General features: G+C 45.3%; 1 protein-coding gene across 3 annotated transcripts in view; it reads right to left on the bottom strand.

Annotated features, from left to right (window-relative positions):
• ccar1 (cell division cycle and apoptosis regulator 1) overlaps positions 1–18,605 on the bottom strand; it is a 105,782-nt gene that overhangs the window by 47,559 nt on the left and 39,618 nt on the right. For all 3 annotated transcript variants that reach the window (XM_068002655.1, XM_068002653.1, XM_068002654.1), the window contains exons 11-15: positions 17,469–17,694; positions 15,884–15,997; positions 6,076–6,242; positions 5,008–5,218; positions 3,964–4,047 (exon numbers count right to left, since the gene is read on the bottom strand). In XM_068002655.1, coding sequence (XP_067858756.1) covers positions 3,964–4,047; positions 5,008–5,218; positions 6,076–6,242; positions 15,884–15,997; positions 17,469–17,694 — 802 coding nt within the window. The remainder of the gene's footprint in view (positions 1–3,963; positions 4,048–5,007; positions 5,219–6,075; positions 6,243–15,883; positions 15,998–17,468; positions 17,695–18,605) is intronic.

Genomic DNA, 18,605 nt, shown 5'->3' on the forward strand with positions numbered 1-18,605 from the left:
GATGGCGGAGACCAGCACGTGAGTGCAAAAGACAAGGCTGAAGCGTTTGCAACCATCTTCAGCCAGAAGTGCCGAGTGGATGATCCATCTCAGCCTCCTCCCGATATCCCCACCATCACAGAAACCAGTCTTCAGCCAATTCGATTCACTCCACGTGATATCAAGCAAAGGCTATGGGCCCCGACAACATCCCAGCTGTAGTGCTGAAGACTTGTGCTCCAGAACTAGCCGCGCCTCTAAGCCAAGCTGTTCCAGTACAGCTACAACACTGGCATCTACCCGACAATGTGGAAAATTGCCCAGGTATGTTCTGTCCACAAAAGGCAGGACAAATCCAATCCGGCCAATTACCGCCCCATCAGTCTACTCTCAATCATCAGCAAAGTGATGGAAGGTGTCGTCGACAGTGCTATCAAGCGGCACTCACTCACCAATAACCTGCTCACCGATGCTCAGTTTGGGTTCCGCCAGGACCACTCGGCTCCTGACCTCATTACAGCCTTGGTCCAAACGTGGACAAAAAAGCCGAATTCCAGAGGTGAAGTGAGAGTGACTGCCCTTGACATCGAAGCAGGATTTGACTGAGTGTGGCACCAAGGAGCCCGAGTAAAATTGAAGTCAATGGGAATCAGGGGGAAAACTCTCCAGTGGCTGGAGTCATACCTAGCACAAAGGAAGATGGTAGTGGTTGTTGGAGGCCAATCACCTCAGCCCCAGGACATTGCTGCAGGAGTTCCTCAAGGCAATGTTCTAGGCCCAACCATCTTCAGCTGCTTCATCAATGACCTTCCCTCCATCATAAGGTCAGAAATGGGGATGTTCGCTGATGATTGCACAATGTTCAGTTCCATTCGCAACCCCTCAGATAACGAAGCAGTCCGAGCCCGCATGCACCAAGACCTGGACAACATCCAGGCTTGGGCTGATAAGTGGCAAGTAACATTCACGCCAGACAAGTGCCAGGCAATGACCATCTCCAATAAGAGAGAGTCTAACCACCTCCCCTTGACATTCAACGGCATTACCATCGCCGAATCCCCCACCATCAACATCCTGGGGGTCACCATTGACCAGAAACTTAACTGGACCAGCCATATAAATACTGTGGCTACAAGAGAAGTCAGAGGCTGGGTATTCTGCGGCGAGTGACTCACCTTCTGACTCCCCAAAGCCTTTCCACCATCGACAAGGCACAAGTCAGGAGTGTGGTGGAATACTCTCCACTTGCCTGGATGAGTGCAGCTCCAACAACACTCAAGAAGCTCGACACCATAAAGGACAAAGCAGCCCGCTTGATTAGCACCCCATCCACCACCCTAAACATTCACTCCCTTCACCACCGGCGCACTGTGGCTGCAGTGTGTACCATCCACAGGATGCACTGCAGCAACTCGCCAAGGCTTCTTCGACAGCATCTCCCAAACCCACGACCTCCACCACCTAGAAGGACAAGAGCAGCAGGCACATGGGAACAACACCACCTGCACATTCCCCTCCAAGTCACACACCATCCCAACTTGGAAATATATCGCCGTTCCTTCATCGTTGCTGGGTCAAAATCCTGGAACTCCCTTCCTAACAGCACTGTGGGAGAACCTTCACCACACGGACTGCAGCGGTTCAAGAAGGCGGCTCACCACCACCTTCTCAAGGGCAATTAGGGATGAGCAATAAATGCTGGCCTCGCCAGCGACGCCCACATCCCCTGAACGAATAAAAAAAACACGGGGGAATGAAAGGAGGGGGTATGGAGCCAATTACATCATCGTTAGATTGAAGCAATCGAAGACCAAGTGGGCTCAGCTCCTTGCTGCTCACTGGAAGTAGTAACTGAGGGGGAAAGAGTTGTGGACTGATGAAGTTTGATTGGCAGCCGACAGGGAAAAAAAAATCACTGGGGATTGGATTTTGGAAAAGAAAATGACTCGCGCAGACTGAGCTGCTTTTCGTTCCCTCTACTGGTATTGAGAGGCTGTTATTTAAGGCTCGACAAAGTAACTCAAGCTGAGAGATGTGTTTTGGTATGGAAGCTACACATTGATGAACCCAGTATCCAAGCATTGCGCTGCCCGTTCAGCTGGGAAGTGTTTGATCAAACTACTTTTTGCTGTGCAGAGGTTTTTTCACCATTTTTCTCCAATCCTCTTGCAGCCTCGAGTTTGGGTCCACTGGCACCACAAGCCCAGCGGGCAATCTTAGTGTGTGAACGTCAGTAGGTGATGTGACCATTATAACCCAGCCCCATCCTGTTCTCGCCTGACACCCACAGCAGATACGTTCCAGTGGGACTCCAACAGCACTTGGGGTTGGTAATCCTTGTAGATCAGCTAACTCAGCACAAACCCGAAACAAATCTGGGCTATGTTTCCAGCCCAGCTGTGCCGGGGAACCACCTCCATCTCTGGAATCTGGGTTTAAATCCAACTCAGACCAAGGGTCCTGAAGAGTGAGTATGTGTGCAGGTGTGCGTGTTTGCGCACGCGCGTATGGATGGGTTTGTGTGTGCACTTGTATACATTAATGTGTGTGCGCATGTATGTATATACGAGTGTGTACGTGCTTTTCAGGAAAGTGGAGTTTCCACTAGGGGCGCAATCGGCAAAACGCACCAGTTTTGCAGACGTGAAGTTATGCTCAAATTTCCATGCGAACACATTAGCATAAGCCCAAACATAAAAACTCCCACGAATCAGCACAATCAAGCAGCGTAATGGACCGTAACCAATTGGTGACTGGTAGAAGGCATTCTCCAGCATCACAGGGGAGCAGGATCGCCAGGAAATGAGCCATTCTTCAACTTACTGATTTAATACTCTTGGTCTTACTTTTTAATTGGCTTCAATTGACTGCTTTGATCTGCCCTGGCTGCATAAGACCTGTGACCAGCAGTCAATTGAAGCCACACAGGTGTGTCCTGCTCTCTGTAATGGACTGAATTTAGACTAACTTAAACTGAATTTAAAGTAATCACTGCAACAGGAGAAACAGATCTGGGTCAGGCTTCAATTGACTGCTGGTCACAGCAGGTACAGGTGTTTAATGCTGGATTCATGTGATCACTGGGCGTAGCCAGTTTTGTGGGCGGGGATGCTTTGGGCAAATGAACTTTTGAAACAGCGTAAAAGATTGAGGAAACTCCAGCGTAAAGTGCTTATGCGCGCAACTCACCTACGCTTAAAATTCCACGGTCTATTGCGTTATTTCATTTAATTCAGCCTAGATTCTGCTCTTATCTGGGCAGAAACTCGACCCTAGTGTGTTTTCACATCACAAAATCAACAAGTCTCTTAGGCGGCATGAAGGATACGTAATAATTAAGACTGGTGCATCAGTATGTACTCTGCCAGATGTGGGAATGCTCAATGCTGTCACTGCCTAACAAGTAGAAAGTATTCCATTCTTCAGCACTCACAACTCTCACCTTCAGGAGTGCAAAGGTTCACAAAAAGTCATTTGTGGAATGAATAATTAAATAACACACAAATTGGAATGTTAGATTGATCAGGGAGAGACTTCACAGGGCTTTCAGTTTGGAAGACTGTCATTTTCCAATTTCTCTCCTTTGCTGAAGGCATTGAACTATAATGGGGTAAAGATTCATGGTTGTTGGCAGCCAGCCATCTTGTACTTGGCCCAGGGAGCCACTCATCACCTGTGACCCAGGACAGCCTAGTTGACCATGGGAAGTATCAAAGTGGATCCCTATCATGTCCTCACCTAGTGTCTAAACAAAGGAGGCTGAGTGGAAACTGGGCACTTCTTCCTCTCCCAAGCCAAGGAGCTCAGAGACCAAATGTAGCACCACCCCCCAATGCAATCTTGGCTGTAGCTGGCACTGTGCTGATCTGTATAGCTTAGTTCCACACAGAGTACCCATATTTACACACAGGAGACATTGGACAGCTAACCTTTAAAGGGTTTGAGTAGGTTTTGCCTTCATTGTAAACAAAAGCAGTTGCTTACTTTCATTGTCTTTGGATCGAGCTTTGACCAGTGAGTAGGAGTAGAGATTTCTTTACTCTCCCCATCATCCTTCTCTTCCTCTTCCTGTTTAATTAAAAAAGTTAACAGGAATAATCAGCAAAATTTGCACAGGTCTGGATAACGTATTCACTCATTTTTTGAAACAAGAGTTGCTGATCCGTGCAAGTAGCAAGGTCACAACTGCCCCTCAGAATGACTCCTCCTTATTGTTACTGATTAGAACAGTTCACTGCTACAAAAACACACACACACTCTCTTTAACTGATCACATGCCACTCATCAGCCAATCAAAGCCAGATCTGTGGAACACAAAAGGGTGATCAATAACATCAAACAGAAGGACGGGAGGGCTGCACAGACACTGCTGGTCCCTGGCGGCCACACAGCGTGTCTTCTTATCCCCTCTCAATAGGTACAAGCCCCCCAAACATGTTCACTATCAAAGTGTCTGCTCCACACACCCCACACTGCACGAAACTGTGGCTCAACCAACTGACCTGCAAATCAAATACTTTGAAAGGGTTTGTGTATACCCAATGATTGTGTAGATAAGAGTAACACCACTAGAGTTAAAAGACAACAGGAGAAAGGGGATATGGAAAATTTGGAAAGTAGTAGAAATTTCTGTAAACAGCTAATATCTGCCCAACTCAACAACGGGTGACCAGCTTCCAGCAGCAATTTGGTTTTCTCTGAGTAACGAAGGAGCCAATTTTTAATGCAAGTATTTACCATTTCAGAAAGGAAAATTAAGTTCCAATTGTACTATTTTTGTTTAATATTTTTGAGGAAATTTCATCAGATGAGACCGATTATGAGACGATGGAACAAAGCCTGCCGTGACTCCATGCTGGGAGCTGTATTACCAGTTACTGGAGCTTTGCATCTATGTCTTTTTGAATGTATGCAATGCTCATAAAAAGAGCACGTTACTTGATCTGTGTGTATGTGGTGTGCTTTTTTTTGTGGTTGTGTCCCTGTGCCTGTGAGAAGCGGAAATGGAAAAGGATTAGCGTTCAGTGCCTGTTCTCCATCAGCCTCCTTGTGTTCAGCCTGGAGCTTCTCAACCAGCTGCTGCTTGTATCCACGGGAGAGAGCTTCCCACTCTGAGCGGGTGGGAAGGCAATGCCAAACATCCGGCAGAAATATAACCACGGTCTCCACATGGGCTGGAACCGTCCGCCCCTTGTGGTGCTCCTCGGGGCGATGGTAACGGATCTCTGCAAAACGGTACCTGTTGCAAGGGAAGAAGTGTATTGGAAAGGAAAATTCTATCAGACATCACATAGACCCTAAATGACTCGCAGGACATCAAGCTAGAGAAATCTGTCATATACGCAGCTCAATGTCACTTAACTGCAATGGTACGGGTCCAGGCAGGTGAATAAACGACTCGCACTGTTCGGTTATAAGTACAGTCAAGAGCAGGAGCCCTATTATTTTACTAGAGATTGGAGAGTAATAAGTTTATCTGAATAGATGGTTGCAACGATCGCAAAAAGAAAAACTGATCTCTGGCCTTGATTTTTATTTCTATTTAAAAGCACTGCTTTAATGCCTTGCAGTTAAATGACACCGGCTGGACAATTCAGAAGAGCTTGCATGGCATCACTTATAATTTATTTATATAAAAAGATGGAAAACGATTCTATAATCAACTGAACGTCCTAAGTATTCATCCCAGTGACGACATCCTCTCCACGCACGACTTTTCTTCAAGGCATATAACATATACGACCACAATACATTGACGTAAAATATTAATACAGATCTACAGTGTTTAATCAGGTCTATTAAATACATATTTAAAACAGTGAATCTACATCTAAAGTACTTAAAGCAACTCTCCAATGTCATTGTTATAAAAGAATGACATCTCGCGCTATATGAGGCATGCACTGCCACATAACAGGTGCCATAAGCGTAGAACTAGCAGAAGGACGCCGTGAATTTTACCTGGAACGTGGCTGGCTGCTAGGCAAGAAAATAATGGCTCAAAATGTTAAGACTCAAATCATATATATTTAACAAAAAGCACATACTCTCCATGTTTACAGAAAGGCTGTGCCCTGTTGCTGGGTTACTACTTACCACTGGGTGCAACCACTCAAGTCAATGCTTGTCAGGGCCTTACAACAGCGGATAGCAGTCCTAATCAACACCGAGGGGTCGGTCTCAGGGTTAGGGCCATCCAGCGAGGGAGACCAGTGTCCTCCAATCGCCATGGCTTCATCTTTGCCTTTCATTCCTACCAAGAACTGCAAAATAAGACAAAAACATTTCACGTCAGTACTAATGTAGCTCTTACAATTCAACTTTGTACCTACAAATATTTATAATAAACGTAGACCAGACATCACAAAATGTTATGGCGTAGTAACAGGCCATACAGACCCAGTCAAGTTTGTGCTGGTGTCTTCCCCCAAATGAGCCACCCAGTCTAATCCCACTCTCCTCATTCCCCATACTCCCAATCAGAAAAGGATGACCAAGAAATTGATGGACGTACAAAACTAAATATGAGAGTAAACTAGCAAGAAATATAAAAACAGATTGTGAGAGCTTCTACAAGTATGTAAAAAGGAAGAGAGTAGCGAAAGTAAACATGGGTCCCTTAGAGGCTGAGACAGGAGAAATTATAATGGGGAATCAGGAAATGGCAGAGACGTTAAACAAACATTTTGTATCTGTCTTCACAGTAGAGGACACAAAAAAACATACCAGAAATAGTGGACAACACAGTGTGAATGGAGAGTTTGGTACGTGTGGGAGTTTAAGGGTTAATCTCTTTAAAATCTAGTGCATATTGCTTTCAACTGTTTAAATTCAATTGCTATTAACTGCTTAAGTTCAATTTTAAAGTTTAAATTTTTAAGTTTCTGTCAGGCTTCAGCAGAGAGAGCTGCTGTAGCAAGTTAATTGGTTAGCTAGATTCAACTGGTACTTGAAGGTGGGGCAGGCCTGATTCATCTGAGTCACAAACTGTAGAAATACAGGGGCCTGTCAGTGCGAACAGCACAGTGTGCGGACAACACAGTGTGAACGGAGAGTTTGGTATGTGTGCGGGTTCGGTGAAGTGGGGGAAGGAGGTGCTGCTTTGCCTTGCTTCTCCTAACTTTTTCCCCAGAGCGGCAGTGGACCTGAGTAGAAGACTGAGATTGGGGAATAAAAGCAGCAGCAGACCTGCAAAAAGAGACAACTACTGTGCGACGTCACAGGTGAGGCAGGAGAGTCCGAGAGGTGAGCACAGTATAAAAGGAGAGGCCTAGAGCGGGAGGAGAGTCTGAGAGTCTAAGGCAAGTCATGGCAGCACAGCTCGCACCCGTGATATGCTCCTCCTGCAATATGTGGGAAGTCATGGACACTACCAGTGTCCCTGGCGACCATATGTGCAGGAAGTGTGTCCAGCTGCAGCTACTGGCTAACCGTCTTTCGGAGCTGGAGCTGCGGGTGGATTCACTGTGGAGCATCCGTGATGCTGAGACTATCGTGGATAGCACGTTCAGTGAGGTGGTCACACCGCAGGTAAAGATTACGCAGGCAGAAAGGAAATGGGTGACCGCCAGGCAGAGTAAAAGGACGAGGCAGGTAGAGCAGGAGTCCCCTGGGGCCATCTCCCTCTCAAACAGATATTCTGCTTTAGATACTGTTGGGGGAGATGGCTTATCAGGGGAATGCAGCAAGAGCCAGGTTCGGGGCACCACGGGTGGCTCTGCTGCACAGGAGGGGAGGAAGAAGAGTGGCAGGGCTATAGTGATAGGGGATTCAATTGCAAGGGGAACCGATAGGCATTTCTGCGGCCGCAAACGTGACTCCAGGGTGGTATGTTGCCTCCCTGGTGCTAGGGTCAAGGATGTCACGGAGCGGCTGCAGGGCATTCTGGAGGGGGAGGGTGAACAGCCAGTAGTCGTGGTTCATATTGGTACCAACGACATAGGTAAAAAAAGGGATGAGGTCCTGCAAGGTGAATTTAAGGAGTTAGGAGATAAATTAAAAAGCAGGACTTCAAAGGTAGTGATCTCAGAATTACTACCGGTGCCACGTGCTAGTGAGTATTGGAACAGGAGAATAGACAGGATGAATGCGTGGCTGCAGGGATGGTGTAAGAGGGAGGGATTTAGATTCCTGGGACATTGGGACCGGTTCTGGGGAAGGTGGGACCTGTACAAGCGTGACGGGTTACACCCGAGCAGGACTGGGACCGATGTCCTCGCGGGGGTGTTTGCTAGTGCTGTTGGGGAAGATTTAAACTAGAGTGGCAGGGGGATGGGAACCTGAGCGGGGAGTCAGAAGGGAATAAAATTGAGAGCAGCAAGAGTGGGGAAGACCCAGGGGAAATCTACAATACAAATAGTACAAACAGTTGTTCAAGAACAAGTGAAAGGGAAAAGTGTAGAGCAGCGGAAAGAAAGTGTACTTTAGGCACGACAGATAAAATAAAAACTAGAAGGCGTAAGGCGATTAACCCAGCATCAAAGCTGTGGCAGGTGGTTGGGAACCTGAGCAGGGAGACAGAGGAAAGCGTGTCAGGAAGGGACAGAAGGTATGGAGTAAAAGGTAAAGTGTTAAAAAAGGAAAAAGCAGGAACTAAGTGTCACAAAACATATTTGAAAGTTCTTTATCTGAATGCACGTAGCATTCGTAACAAAATGGACGAGTTAACGGCACAAATAACTACGTATGGGTATGATCTTGTGGCCATTACAGAAACATGGCTGCAGGGTGACAACGACTGGGAATTAAATATGCCAGGGTATTTAACAATCAGGAAGGACATGTCTGACAAATTTGCTTGAGTTCTTTGAGGACATAACGTACAGAGTGGATAAAGGGGAACCAGTGGACGTAGTGTATTTAGACTTCCAGAAGGCATTCGACAAGGTGCCACATAAAAGATTATTGCTCAAGATAAAGAATCACTGGATTGGGGGTAATATTCTGGCATGGGTGGAGGATTGGTTATCTAACAGGAAGCAGAGAGTTGGGATAAATGGTTCATTCTCGGACTGGCAACCAGTAGCCAGTGGTGTTCCGCAGGGGTCGGTGCTGGGTCCCCAACTCTTTACAATCTATATTAACGATTTGGAGGAGGGGACCGAGTGTAACATATCAAAGTTTGCAGATGATACAAAGGTGGGAGGGAAAGTGGAGAGTGAGGAGGACATAAAAAACCTACAGGGGGATATAGACAGGCTGAGTGAGTGGGCGGAGATTTGGCAGATGCAATACAATATTGGAAAATGTGAGGTTATGCACTTTGGCAGGAAAAATCAGAGAGCAAGTTATTATCTTAATGGCAAGAAACTGGAAAGTACTGCAGTACAAAGGGATCTGGGGGTCCTAGTGCAAGAAAATCAAAAAGTTAGTATGCAGGTGCAGCAGGTGATCAAGAAGGCCAACGGAATGTTGGCTTTTATTGCTCGGGGGATAGAATATAAAAACAGGGAGGTATTGCTGCAGTTATATAAGGTATTGGTGAGACTGCACCTGGAATACTGCATACAGTTTTGGTGTCCGTACTTAAGAAAAGACATACTTGCTCTCGAGGCAGTACAAAGAAGGTTCACTCGGTTAATCCCGGGGATGAGGGGGCGGACATATGAGGCGAGGTTGAGTAGATTGGGACTCTACTCATTGGAGTTCAGAAGAATGAGAGGCGATCTTATTGAAACATATAAGATTGTGAAGGGGCTTGATCGGGTGGATGCGGTAAGGATGTTCCCAAGGAAGGGTGAAACTAGAACTAGGGGGCATAATCTTAGAATAAGGGGCTGCTCTTTCAAAACTGAGATGAGGAGAAACTTCTTCACTCAGAGGGTAGTCGGTCTGTGGAATTTGCTGCCCCAGGAAGCTGTGGAAGCTACATCATCAAATAAATTTAAAACAGAAATAGACAGATTCCTAGAAGTAAAGGGAATTAGGGGTTACGGGGAACGGGCAGGAAATTGGACATGAATTTAGATTTGAGGTTAGGATCAGATCAGCCATGATCTTATTGAATGGCGGAGCAGGCTCGAGAGGCCGATTGGCCTACTCCTGCTCCTATTTCTTATGTTCTTATGTTCTCTCACCCTGTATGTACCTGGTCATCCAGGGGGCTCTAGATTTGGCAGTCCCACCCTTTTTCTTTGTGGGATCATGTCTACTCTGTACCCCTTGAATCTCCCCATTAAATGCCTCCCACTGCTCTGACACTGATTTACCTTCAAGTAGCTGTTTCCAGTCCACTTTTGCTAAATCACTTCTCAGCTTAGTAAAATTGGCCTTTCCCCAATTGAGAACTTTTACTCCTGTTCTATCTTTGTCCTTTTCCATAACTATGCTAAAACTAACTGAATTATGATCACTGCCACCAAAATGCTCTCCCACTGATGCTCCTTCCACCTGCCCAGCTTCATTCCCTAAAACTAAATCTAGAACTGCCCCCCCACTCTTGTTGGGCTTGCTACATACTGGCTAAAAAAGTTCTCCTGAATGCAATTTAAGAATTCTGCACCCTAGTACACGATTTAATATTCTGAGTCCTTGCACACAAATCACAGAAAGTTAACATGCAGGTACAGCAAGCAATTAGAAAGTCAAATGGTATGTTGGCCTTTATTGCAAGGGGGTTGGATTACAAGAGTAAGGAAGTCTTACTGCATTTGTACAGGGCTCTGGTGAGACTTCACCTGGAGTACTGAAAAAAAAAACCTAGAGTTTTGGTCTCCTTATCTAAGGAAGGGTATACTTGCCTTAGAGGCAGTGCAACAAAGATTCACTAGATTGATTCCTGGGTTGAGAGTATTGTCCTATGAGGAGAGATTGAGTAGAATGGGCCTGTACTCTCTGGAGTTTAGAAGAATGAGAGGGGTGCTACATTTGGCCTCAGTGCCTCTGGGTTATGAAGGGGAAACATTGATCAAGGATGCCTGCTACTGATCACTAAGGATGTCAGGTGAGGACAGTATGAGGTTTGGCTTTAATTCACTCTGCAGACGAACAGCTGACTGACAGTGTCAAAACTCTCACAGGCAGATTGCCCACTTGGCGACTGGCATCATTGGATTCATACCCCAGTAATGAGTGGAAACATTCCCACGTTCAACTCCCAGGGCAGCAGCTGGCTGCTACAATTGACCTCAGTGCTGCTGATCTCGGGGTGTGGGGAAAATCAGCCAGGGTTCCCTCTCCTGACTGAGAACCAGTGACTTCTGCTGGGCATCGGTGAGGACAGAAATGGGCTTGGCTGTGGGGTGGTGCTCTCCATGGTCGATTGCTGACACATACCGTTTGGCTTCTGGCACCTGTTCCCCAGCAAGAGAGGAGGGGTGAAAACCGGAAAAGTAGGTTGGGGTTCAACCACACACCAATTGGCTGAGCCATCGGTGCAGGCCGGCTGGCACCAACTTAGCCATTGCTGAGGGGAAGGCAGGAAGCAGAGGCCAGGCCACCTCTCCACAAAGAGAACTGCAGGCTAAATCACCACAGGCCAGGATCATTAGTGGAAGGGCCATAGAGCTCTGTACAGGGGGCAGTGAAGATTCAGTAGTGAGGTATATACCAGGAATAAGAGGAACGAAGAATGGCTCAAAAAATTGTGGCTTCTTCCTTGGAACAGAGAAGGTTAATGGGGGGTCGAACAGAAGTTTTCCAAATTATAAAAGGTTGGGAGGGAAACAGTTAAATATTGTTCCAACTAGTTGGTGTATCATTAACAAGGGGCCGAGGATCATCACTGGAAGAATGAAGGGGGAAGTTAGAAGAAAGGTTTTCACACAGAGGGTTATTATAGAATCATAGAAGTTTACAACATGGAAACAGGCCCTTCGGCCCAACATGTCCATGTCGCCCAGTTTATGCCACTAAGCTAGTCCCAATTGCCTGCACTTGGCCCACATCCCTCTATACCCATCTTACCCATGTAACTGTCCAAATGCTTTTTAAAAGACAAAATTGTACCCGCCTCTACTACTGCCTCTGGCAGCTCGTTCCAGACACTCACCACCCTTTGAGTGAAAAAATTGCCCCTCTGGACCCTTTTGTATCTCTCCCCTCTCACCTTAAATCTATGCCCCCTTGTTAGAGACTCCCCTACCTTTGGGAAAAGATTTTGACTATCGACCTTATCTATGCCCCTCATTATTTTATAGACTTCTATAAGATCACCCCTCAACCTCCTACTCTCCAGGGAAAAAAGTCTCAGTCTATCCAACCTCTCCCTATAAGTCAAACCATCAAGTCCCGGTAGCATCCTAGTAAATCTTTTCTGCACTCTTTCTAGTTTAATAATATCCTTTCTATAATAGGGTGACCAGAACTGTACACAGTATTCCAAGTGTGGCCTAACTAATGTCTTGTACAACTTCAACAGGACATCCCAACTCCTGTATTCAATGTTCTGACCAATGAAACCAAGCATGCCGAATGCCTTCTTCACCACCCTATCCACCTGTGACTCCACTTTCAAGGAGCTATGAACCTGTACTCCTAGATCTCTTTGTTCTATAACTCTCCCCAACGCCCTACCATTAACGGAGTAGGTCCTGGCCCGATTCGATTTACCAAAATGCATCACCTCACATTTATCTAAATTAAACTCCATCTGCCATTCATCGGCCCACTGGCCCAATTTATCAAGATCCCGTTGCAATCCTAGATAACCTTCTTCACTGTCCACAATGCCACCAATCTTGGTGTCCATCTGCAAACTTACTAACCATGCCTCCTAAATTCTCATCCAAATCATTAATATAAATAACAAATAACAGCGGACCCAGCACCGATCCCTGAGGCACACCGCTGGACACAGGCCTCCAGTTTGAAAAACAACCCTCTACAACCACCCTCTGTCTCCTGTCGTCAATCCAATTTTGTATCCAATTGGCTACCTCACCTTGGATCCCGTGAGATTTAACCTTATGTAACAACCTACCATGCGGTACCTTGTCAAAGGCTTTGCTAAAGTCCATGTAGACCACGTCTACTGCACAGCCCACATCTATCTTCTTGGTTACCCCTTCAAAAAACTCAATCAAATTCGTGAGACATGATTTTCCATGGAAATTTATTGGACCATATTAGACCATGGAATGTCTCACCACAAGGGCCTATTAGGGCAGAGGTTGTAACATCGATTAGAAGGGAATTGGATTACGATTTGAAAAGGAAGAATATAAAAGGTTCCAGAGCAAGAGCAGGGAAATGGGATTGGAATAGACAGCTCCAGTTGAAGAGCCAGCACCGTGGGCTAAATGACTACCTTCTGTGCTGTAATTTCTATGACTCATCCACCTCGTATTCATCGGTTACTGGGTGCCAATGGCAAAGGGTGCCCGTGCTCTTCCAACCAACTGGGCTGGAAGGCTGGATTCTCCACCTTTAGTGTGTAGTTTACACCAGAATGCCGATTTATGGGTTTAGGTAGGCTCAAATGAAACTGTGATGTTTGTACCCAATTTTGTGAGGTCTGCTCAGCAGCAATAATTTCAGGTGTAGATTAGGATGGATTCAGGGAGTACACTAGTGCTCAGAGTGCAATACGACGTGCAATTTAAAATTTAAAGGGATGGGGGCAATTAACGGAAAGTGTTACAATAGGGTGTCAAAAATTGTGAAAGCCTTTGGAGAACCTGCAAAAGCATCTGAACCAACAGCAACCTTTATGAAGGCTGACGGGACAGGGAATAAGAGGAGACCGACAAAAATTAAAGGTAAGGACAACCCAAGGAAATGGTATGAGTCTGCAGCCCAGTGACCGAGCAGGCCCGTACCAAACCCAATTTGATGGCTGCATGAAGTCATTTCAAGGAGGGCAGTCCTCTGCCACGGTTCCACCGCATAGGTCAGCACTGGAGCAGACCTGTAGGGAGGTGGAGCCAAGCTTCAGGTACAGCCGACCATTACCGTCTCTGCATGTCCCGGCCCTATGCTGCACGGTAGCTGCGGGTGCTCTTGTGGAAGATGGCACAGCTCTGCATCTGCTGGCCCAGGCCCGGAAAAGATAACTGCCCACAGTGACTGTCAGGCAGGTCTGCCAAGAACTGCAGGAACGCTTGATGGATTCGCGCAAGTGCGGCCAATCTTAGTGATGTCATTAAGACTGCTGTCCCAGCTTTCTCTGAGAAAAGGAGCTGCCAACTGATCTAATCATGTGCCAATGCAAGATCTGACCTGGGTCTGTGGTACCCTATCAGTGGCCACACAGCACTTCTCTTGCAGCGTGATCTGCCTAACATCATTCCACTTCTTCCAAATACCTCAAATAGGGGGATTCCCATTGGGAATGGTGCAGGGGGCAAAAAATAAACTTACAACAATTGACACAATGGCTCATGAGAAACTAAGTGCCATCAAGAAGAAAAAAAAAACAAAAAAGTGAAGAAATCAGTTAAGAAATGGCTGAAATATACTTAACATCACCATCCTTTCCATCACCTCCAGGGTACTTACTCCCACCTAGCAACCCTGGAGGCCCACGTCACGTGGCTGGAACTTACATTTGATGTTCTGCCTGTATGAAATGGGGTGCAGGATTGACACTCCCTAAACAAATATTTAAAAGAAGCTCCCAGCCGTTGGAGGCAGGCACTCCAACCACTGCTGGGCCCGCTTCCATTAGAGGAAGCTATTTTGTACGAAAATAATCCATTGATACTAGGTTCCATTTTATATGATGTGGAGATGCCGGTGATGGACTGGGGTTGACAATTGTAAACAATTTTACAACACCAAGTTATAGTCCAGCAATTTTATTTTAAATTCACAAGCTTTCGGAGGCTTCCTCCTTCGTCAGGTGAACGATGTGAAAATGAAATCCTTGAAATGAAATCGCATTTATAATTCACAGAACAATGCTTGGTGATTACAGACAGTTTTTTCAACTGCCCGTTGCCAAGGCAATCAGTGTGCAGACAGACAGGTGTTACCTGCCAGGTCTCAGAATATACAAATCACCAAAAAAAACAACAAACAAAAAAAAAAGAGAGAGAGAGGTAGAAACATAGAAAAGACAGCAACTGACCCGTTATATTAAAAACAGATAACATTTGTTCGCTGGTGGGGTAACGTGTAGCGTTATATTAGCTCTGTAGTTAAAGGTGTGGAATTAAAAGACCTGCAAATGTAGCTGACAGGCAATATCTGTAGAATGTCAACAAATCTGTAGGGCTGTAACTGTCGTCATATGAAATAGCCTTTGATAGTTCCAATCTTCTCAAGGATACATCTATATGTTTATTCTTTTCTGTACATGTAAATAGATAAGGTAGTTTATGTTATGTCCTGAGATCGTGCTGTGGAGCCTTTTTGAGTCTTTTGTATGTTGAGCTAATAATGTCTAATGTAAAACCAAAAGTGAAGGTCACGGAGGAGGTAATGTAATGACCTTTTAGCTGATCTTAAAAGACCATTGGAATGTGAGGGGGAGAAGGAGGAAGGCATCTGGAGGGCTGAACTCACCCGACTGTAATGTGTGTTTCTGCAACTGCATTTTATGTAATCTCGATGTTGGCCGTATGTTCTGGTTAATTTAACCTTTAATAAACCTCCAAGAGATTGACTGCGTGTTGAATTAATTCTTGGCAAACAGGCACAGGACTGCAGTCGTTGTCTGGAATATCACAAATTTCACATTCCCAACACATTGCGGTCAGACCGGACTTGGCCCATTTCCCACTACTGGCTACTTGTTTTATACCGCACCAGATGCGGCTGGGAGTGGAGACACTCGGCCAGCGTGCAGAGAACAGTACAAATGAGCAGCATAAACAAAAGCCAGGAAAATCGTTAAATGTAAGGAAAAATGCACAAATGTGTTTAAACAATGAAACTGACTAAAACTCAGATCATGTGGATTTACTCTGCCTAGAAATCCGTGCAACCATGAAGACTGCAGGACGCAGATTAAATATTCTTTTACCTTTATGAGCCTTGCTGGATGCTGGAATCCTTCCCTTATCTCCTGTGAGTCCTCGGCGAGAGCACATGATTTGTGGAAGAGTTCCTCCATACCAGGGCTTGCCAACAGCATGACCTAATGGAATAAGATAGTACCTTAACTCCACCAACAGAATTAGCCCATAAATCTACAAAAAAAACTCTCAGAGAGAAAGCCTGGTCTTGTTTATGCTCCTTGATGTTCTTAAAGCAGATGGTCTCCTGTAACGGTGTGCAGGATGTGCTACATAGAATTTACAGCACAGAAACAGGCCATTCAGCCCAACCAGTCTAATATGACATTTATGCTCCACACAGGCCTCCTCCCACTCTATTTACTTCATCTCACCCCATCAGCTTAATCTTCTATTCCTTTCTCCCTCATGTGTTTACCGAGCTTCCCCTTAGATGCATCTATGCTAAATCAAAAGCAAAATACTGCAGATGCTGGAAATCTGAAATAAAAACAGAAAATGCTAGAAACAGAGTTAACATTTCAGGTTAATGACCCTTCGTCATCGACCTGAAACGTTAACTCCTTTTCTTCCTCCACAAATGCTGCCTGATTTGCTGAGTATTTCCAGCATTTTCTGTCTTTATTTATTTATGCATGTATGCTAGTCATCTCGACTATTCCTTGTGGTAGCAAGTTCTACATTCTCACCACTCTCTAGGTAAAGAGGTTTCTCCTGAATTTTCTATTGGATTTATTAGTGATAATCTTATATTTATGGCCCCTAGTTCTGGACACCCCCACAAGTGGAAATATCTTCTCCATCTACCCCATCATAATCGTATAGACCTCTATCAGGTCACCTTTCAGTCTACTCTAAAGAAAGGAGCCCCAGCCTGTTCAATTTTTCCTGATAGTTATACCCTCTCAGTTCTGGCATCATCCTTGTAAATCTTTTTTGCACTTTCTCCAGTGCTTCTATATGTTCAATTTCTCCACAGCCTGGTTCATTTGTACAGAGTGGAATAGAAATACACATAAGGGGACTGGATGGGGCAGTGGGTTAGACACTTGATTTTCACCTCTAAGGTCTGGGTTCAAATTCAGGCTGATCTACCTGGTTTCCTATGCAAAGTGAGTCCGGATCCCATAGCTCGGCACCGGATCAGCAATCTCACTGATAGAAATGGAAAAATGTCACCCTGCTGGAGTAAGGAGTGCTTTTCTGAGGTTGAGCTGAGATGGTGTAGAGAGAACATTTACTGAGCTGTGGGTCCAAAATATTCCCCAGCGCGAGCAGCCCTCACCGTGACGAGTACAAAATTCTCATTGAATGGCTTGTCTTCAGCTGTGGGTAAGTTGGATGGAATCAACCTTTGCACAGCAACGTAATGGTAAAAAAAATGAACGCAGTCCATTTTCAGGAAGACCAAGGCAGCCAGCCAGCCCGCCCAAATGTGGAGAGAATCATAGAAAATTTACAGCACATCGTGTCCGCGCTAGCTGAGAAATGAGCCACCTAGCCTAATCCCACTTTCCTGCATTTGGTCCGTAGCCCTGCAGGTCACGGAGAGTAAGCGAAAAGGTTGAAAGAAAACATAATCTAAATACAAACCTTTGCACTGTACAGATGGTCTGCATCTGCTGGGTCAAGCACCGCTGTCAGCTTGTCCAGAGGATCTACCTCTTTGTGAATTATATGGAAATTGCACTGATTTCCAAGCTGGAATGGTCTATTTAGAAGAAATGCATCGACCCACGTGAACTGGGTGTCGAAGAAATCACTTGGGATGTAAAGATTCTGATAGCGGCGGCGAAGCTCCATCATATCACAAGAGGCACTGCGTGAGAAACAAACGGGAGAAATGAAAATTCACTCAAACAATGACTAAAATAACAGAGACTTAGGAAAAATACTCACCTTTAGGTGCAACTTTCAGAATTTAAACAAGGCAGCCAGATACACTACTGTGTGCTAAACCCTTTAAGAGAATTCTAGTTGGAACCAGGTGACCTTCCGTTCCTGCACTGTAAAGGAGTTCCCTCCAAGGAGGCACTTACTACCAAGTTCAGGGAAGAGACCCCGAGCCCAGTTCTAGTGGGCACTTCCTGTGTCACAGTTTGTTTGTCACAAATTTGTGTCAGACTTTTACAATCACACTATGTTGATTAGCTCAAAGTAAAACAGCAGCAAATCAGAACTGAAGAGATAGAGGATGTATGAACCAAAACAAGGGAAACTAATGACATAAAAAAAAATCATGAACGACCAGTCACGAGAACCTACCAATAAAAAAAAATGGCAAATCAGTCAATCCTGAATTTTTTTCAGCTGCCAATTTTTCTCAGCAACTGAAATTTCTAATGTTTAGGTAATATTACATAGAATTTACAGCACAGAAACAGGCCATTCGGCCCAGCTGTCTGTGCTGGTGTTTATATTCCGCACGAGGCTCCTCCCACTGTACTTCATTTAACCCTATCTGCATATCATTCTATTCCTTTCTCCCCTTTAAGGGTTTAGTTTTCTCTTAAAAGACATCTATGCTATTCACCTCAACCACTCCATATGCAAGCAAGTTCCACATTCTAACCACTCTCTGGGTAAAGAAATTTCTCCTGAATTCCCTATTGGATTTATTAGCGACTATCTTACATTTATGGCCCCTAGTTTTGGACTCCCCCACAAGTGGAAACATCTTCTCTACGTCTACCCTATCAAACCCCTTCATAAATTTAAAGACTCGATTAG

The sequence above is a fragment of the Heptranchias perlo genome, chromosome 21, assembly GCF_035084215.1.
Source record: "Heptranchias perlo isolate sHepPer1 chromosome 21, sHepPer1.hap1, whole genome shotgun sequence".
NCBI lineage: Eukaryota > Metazoa > Chordata > Chondrichthyes > Hexanchiformes > Hexanchidae > Heptranchias > Heptranchias perlo.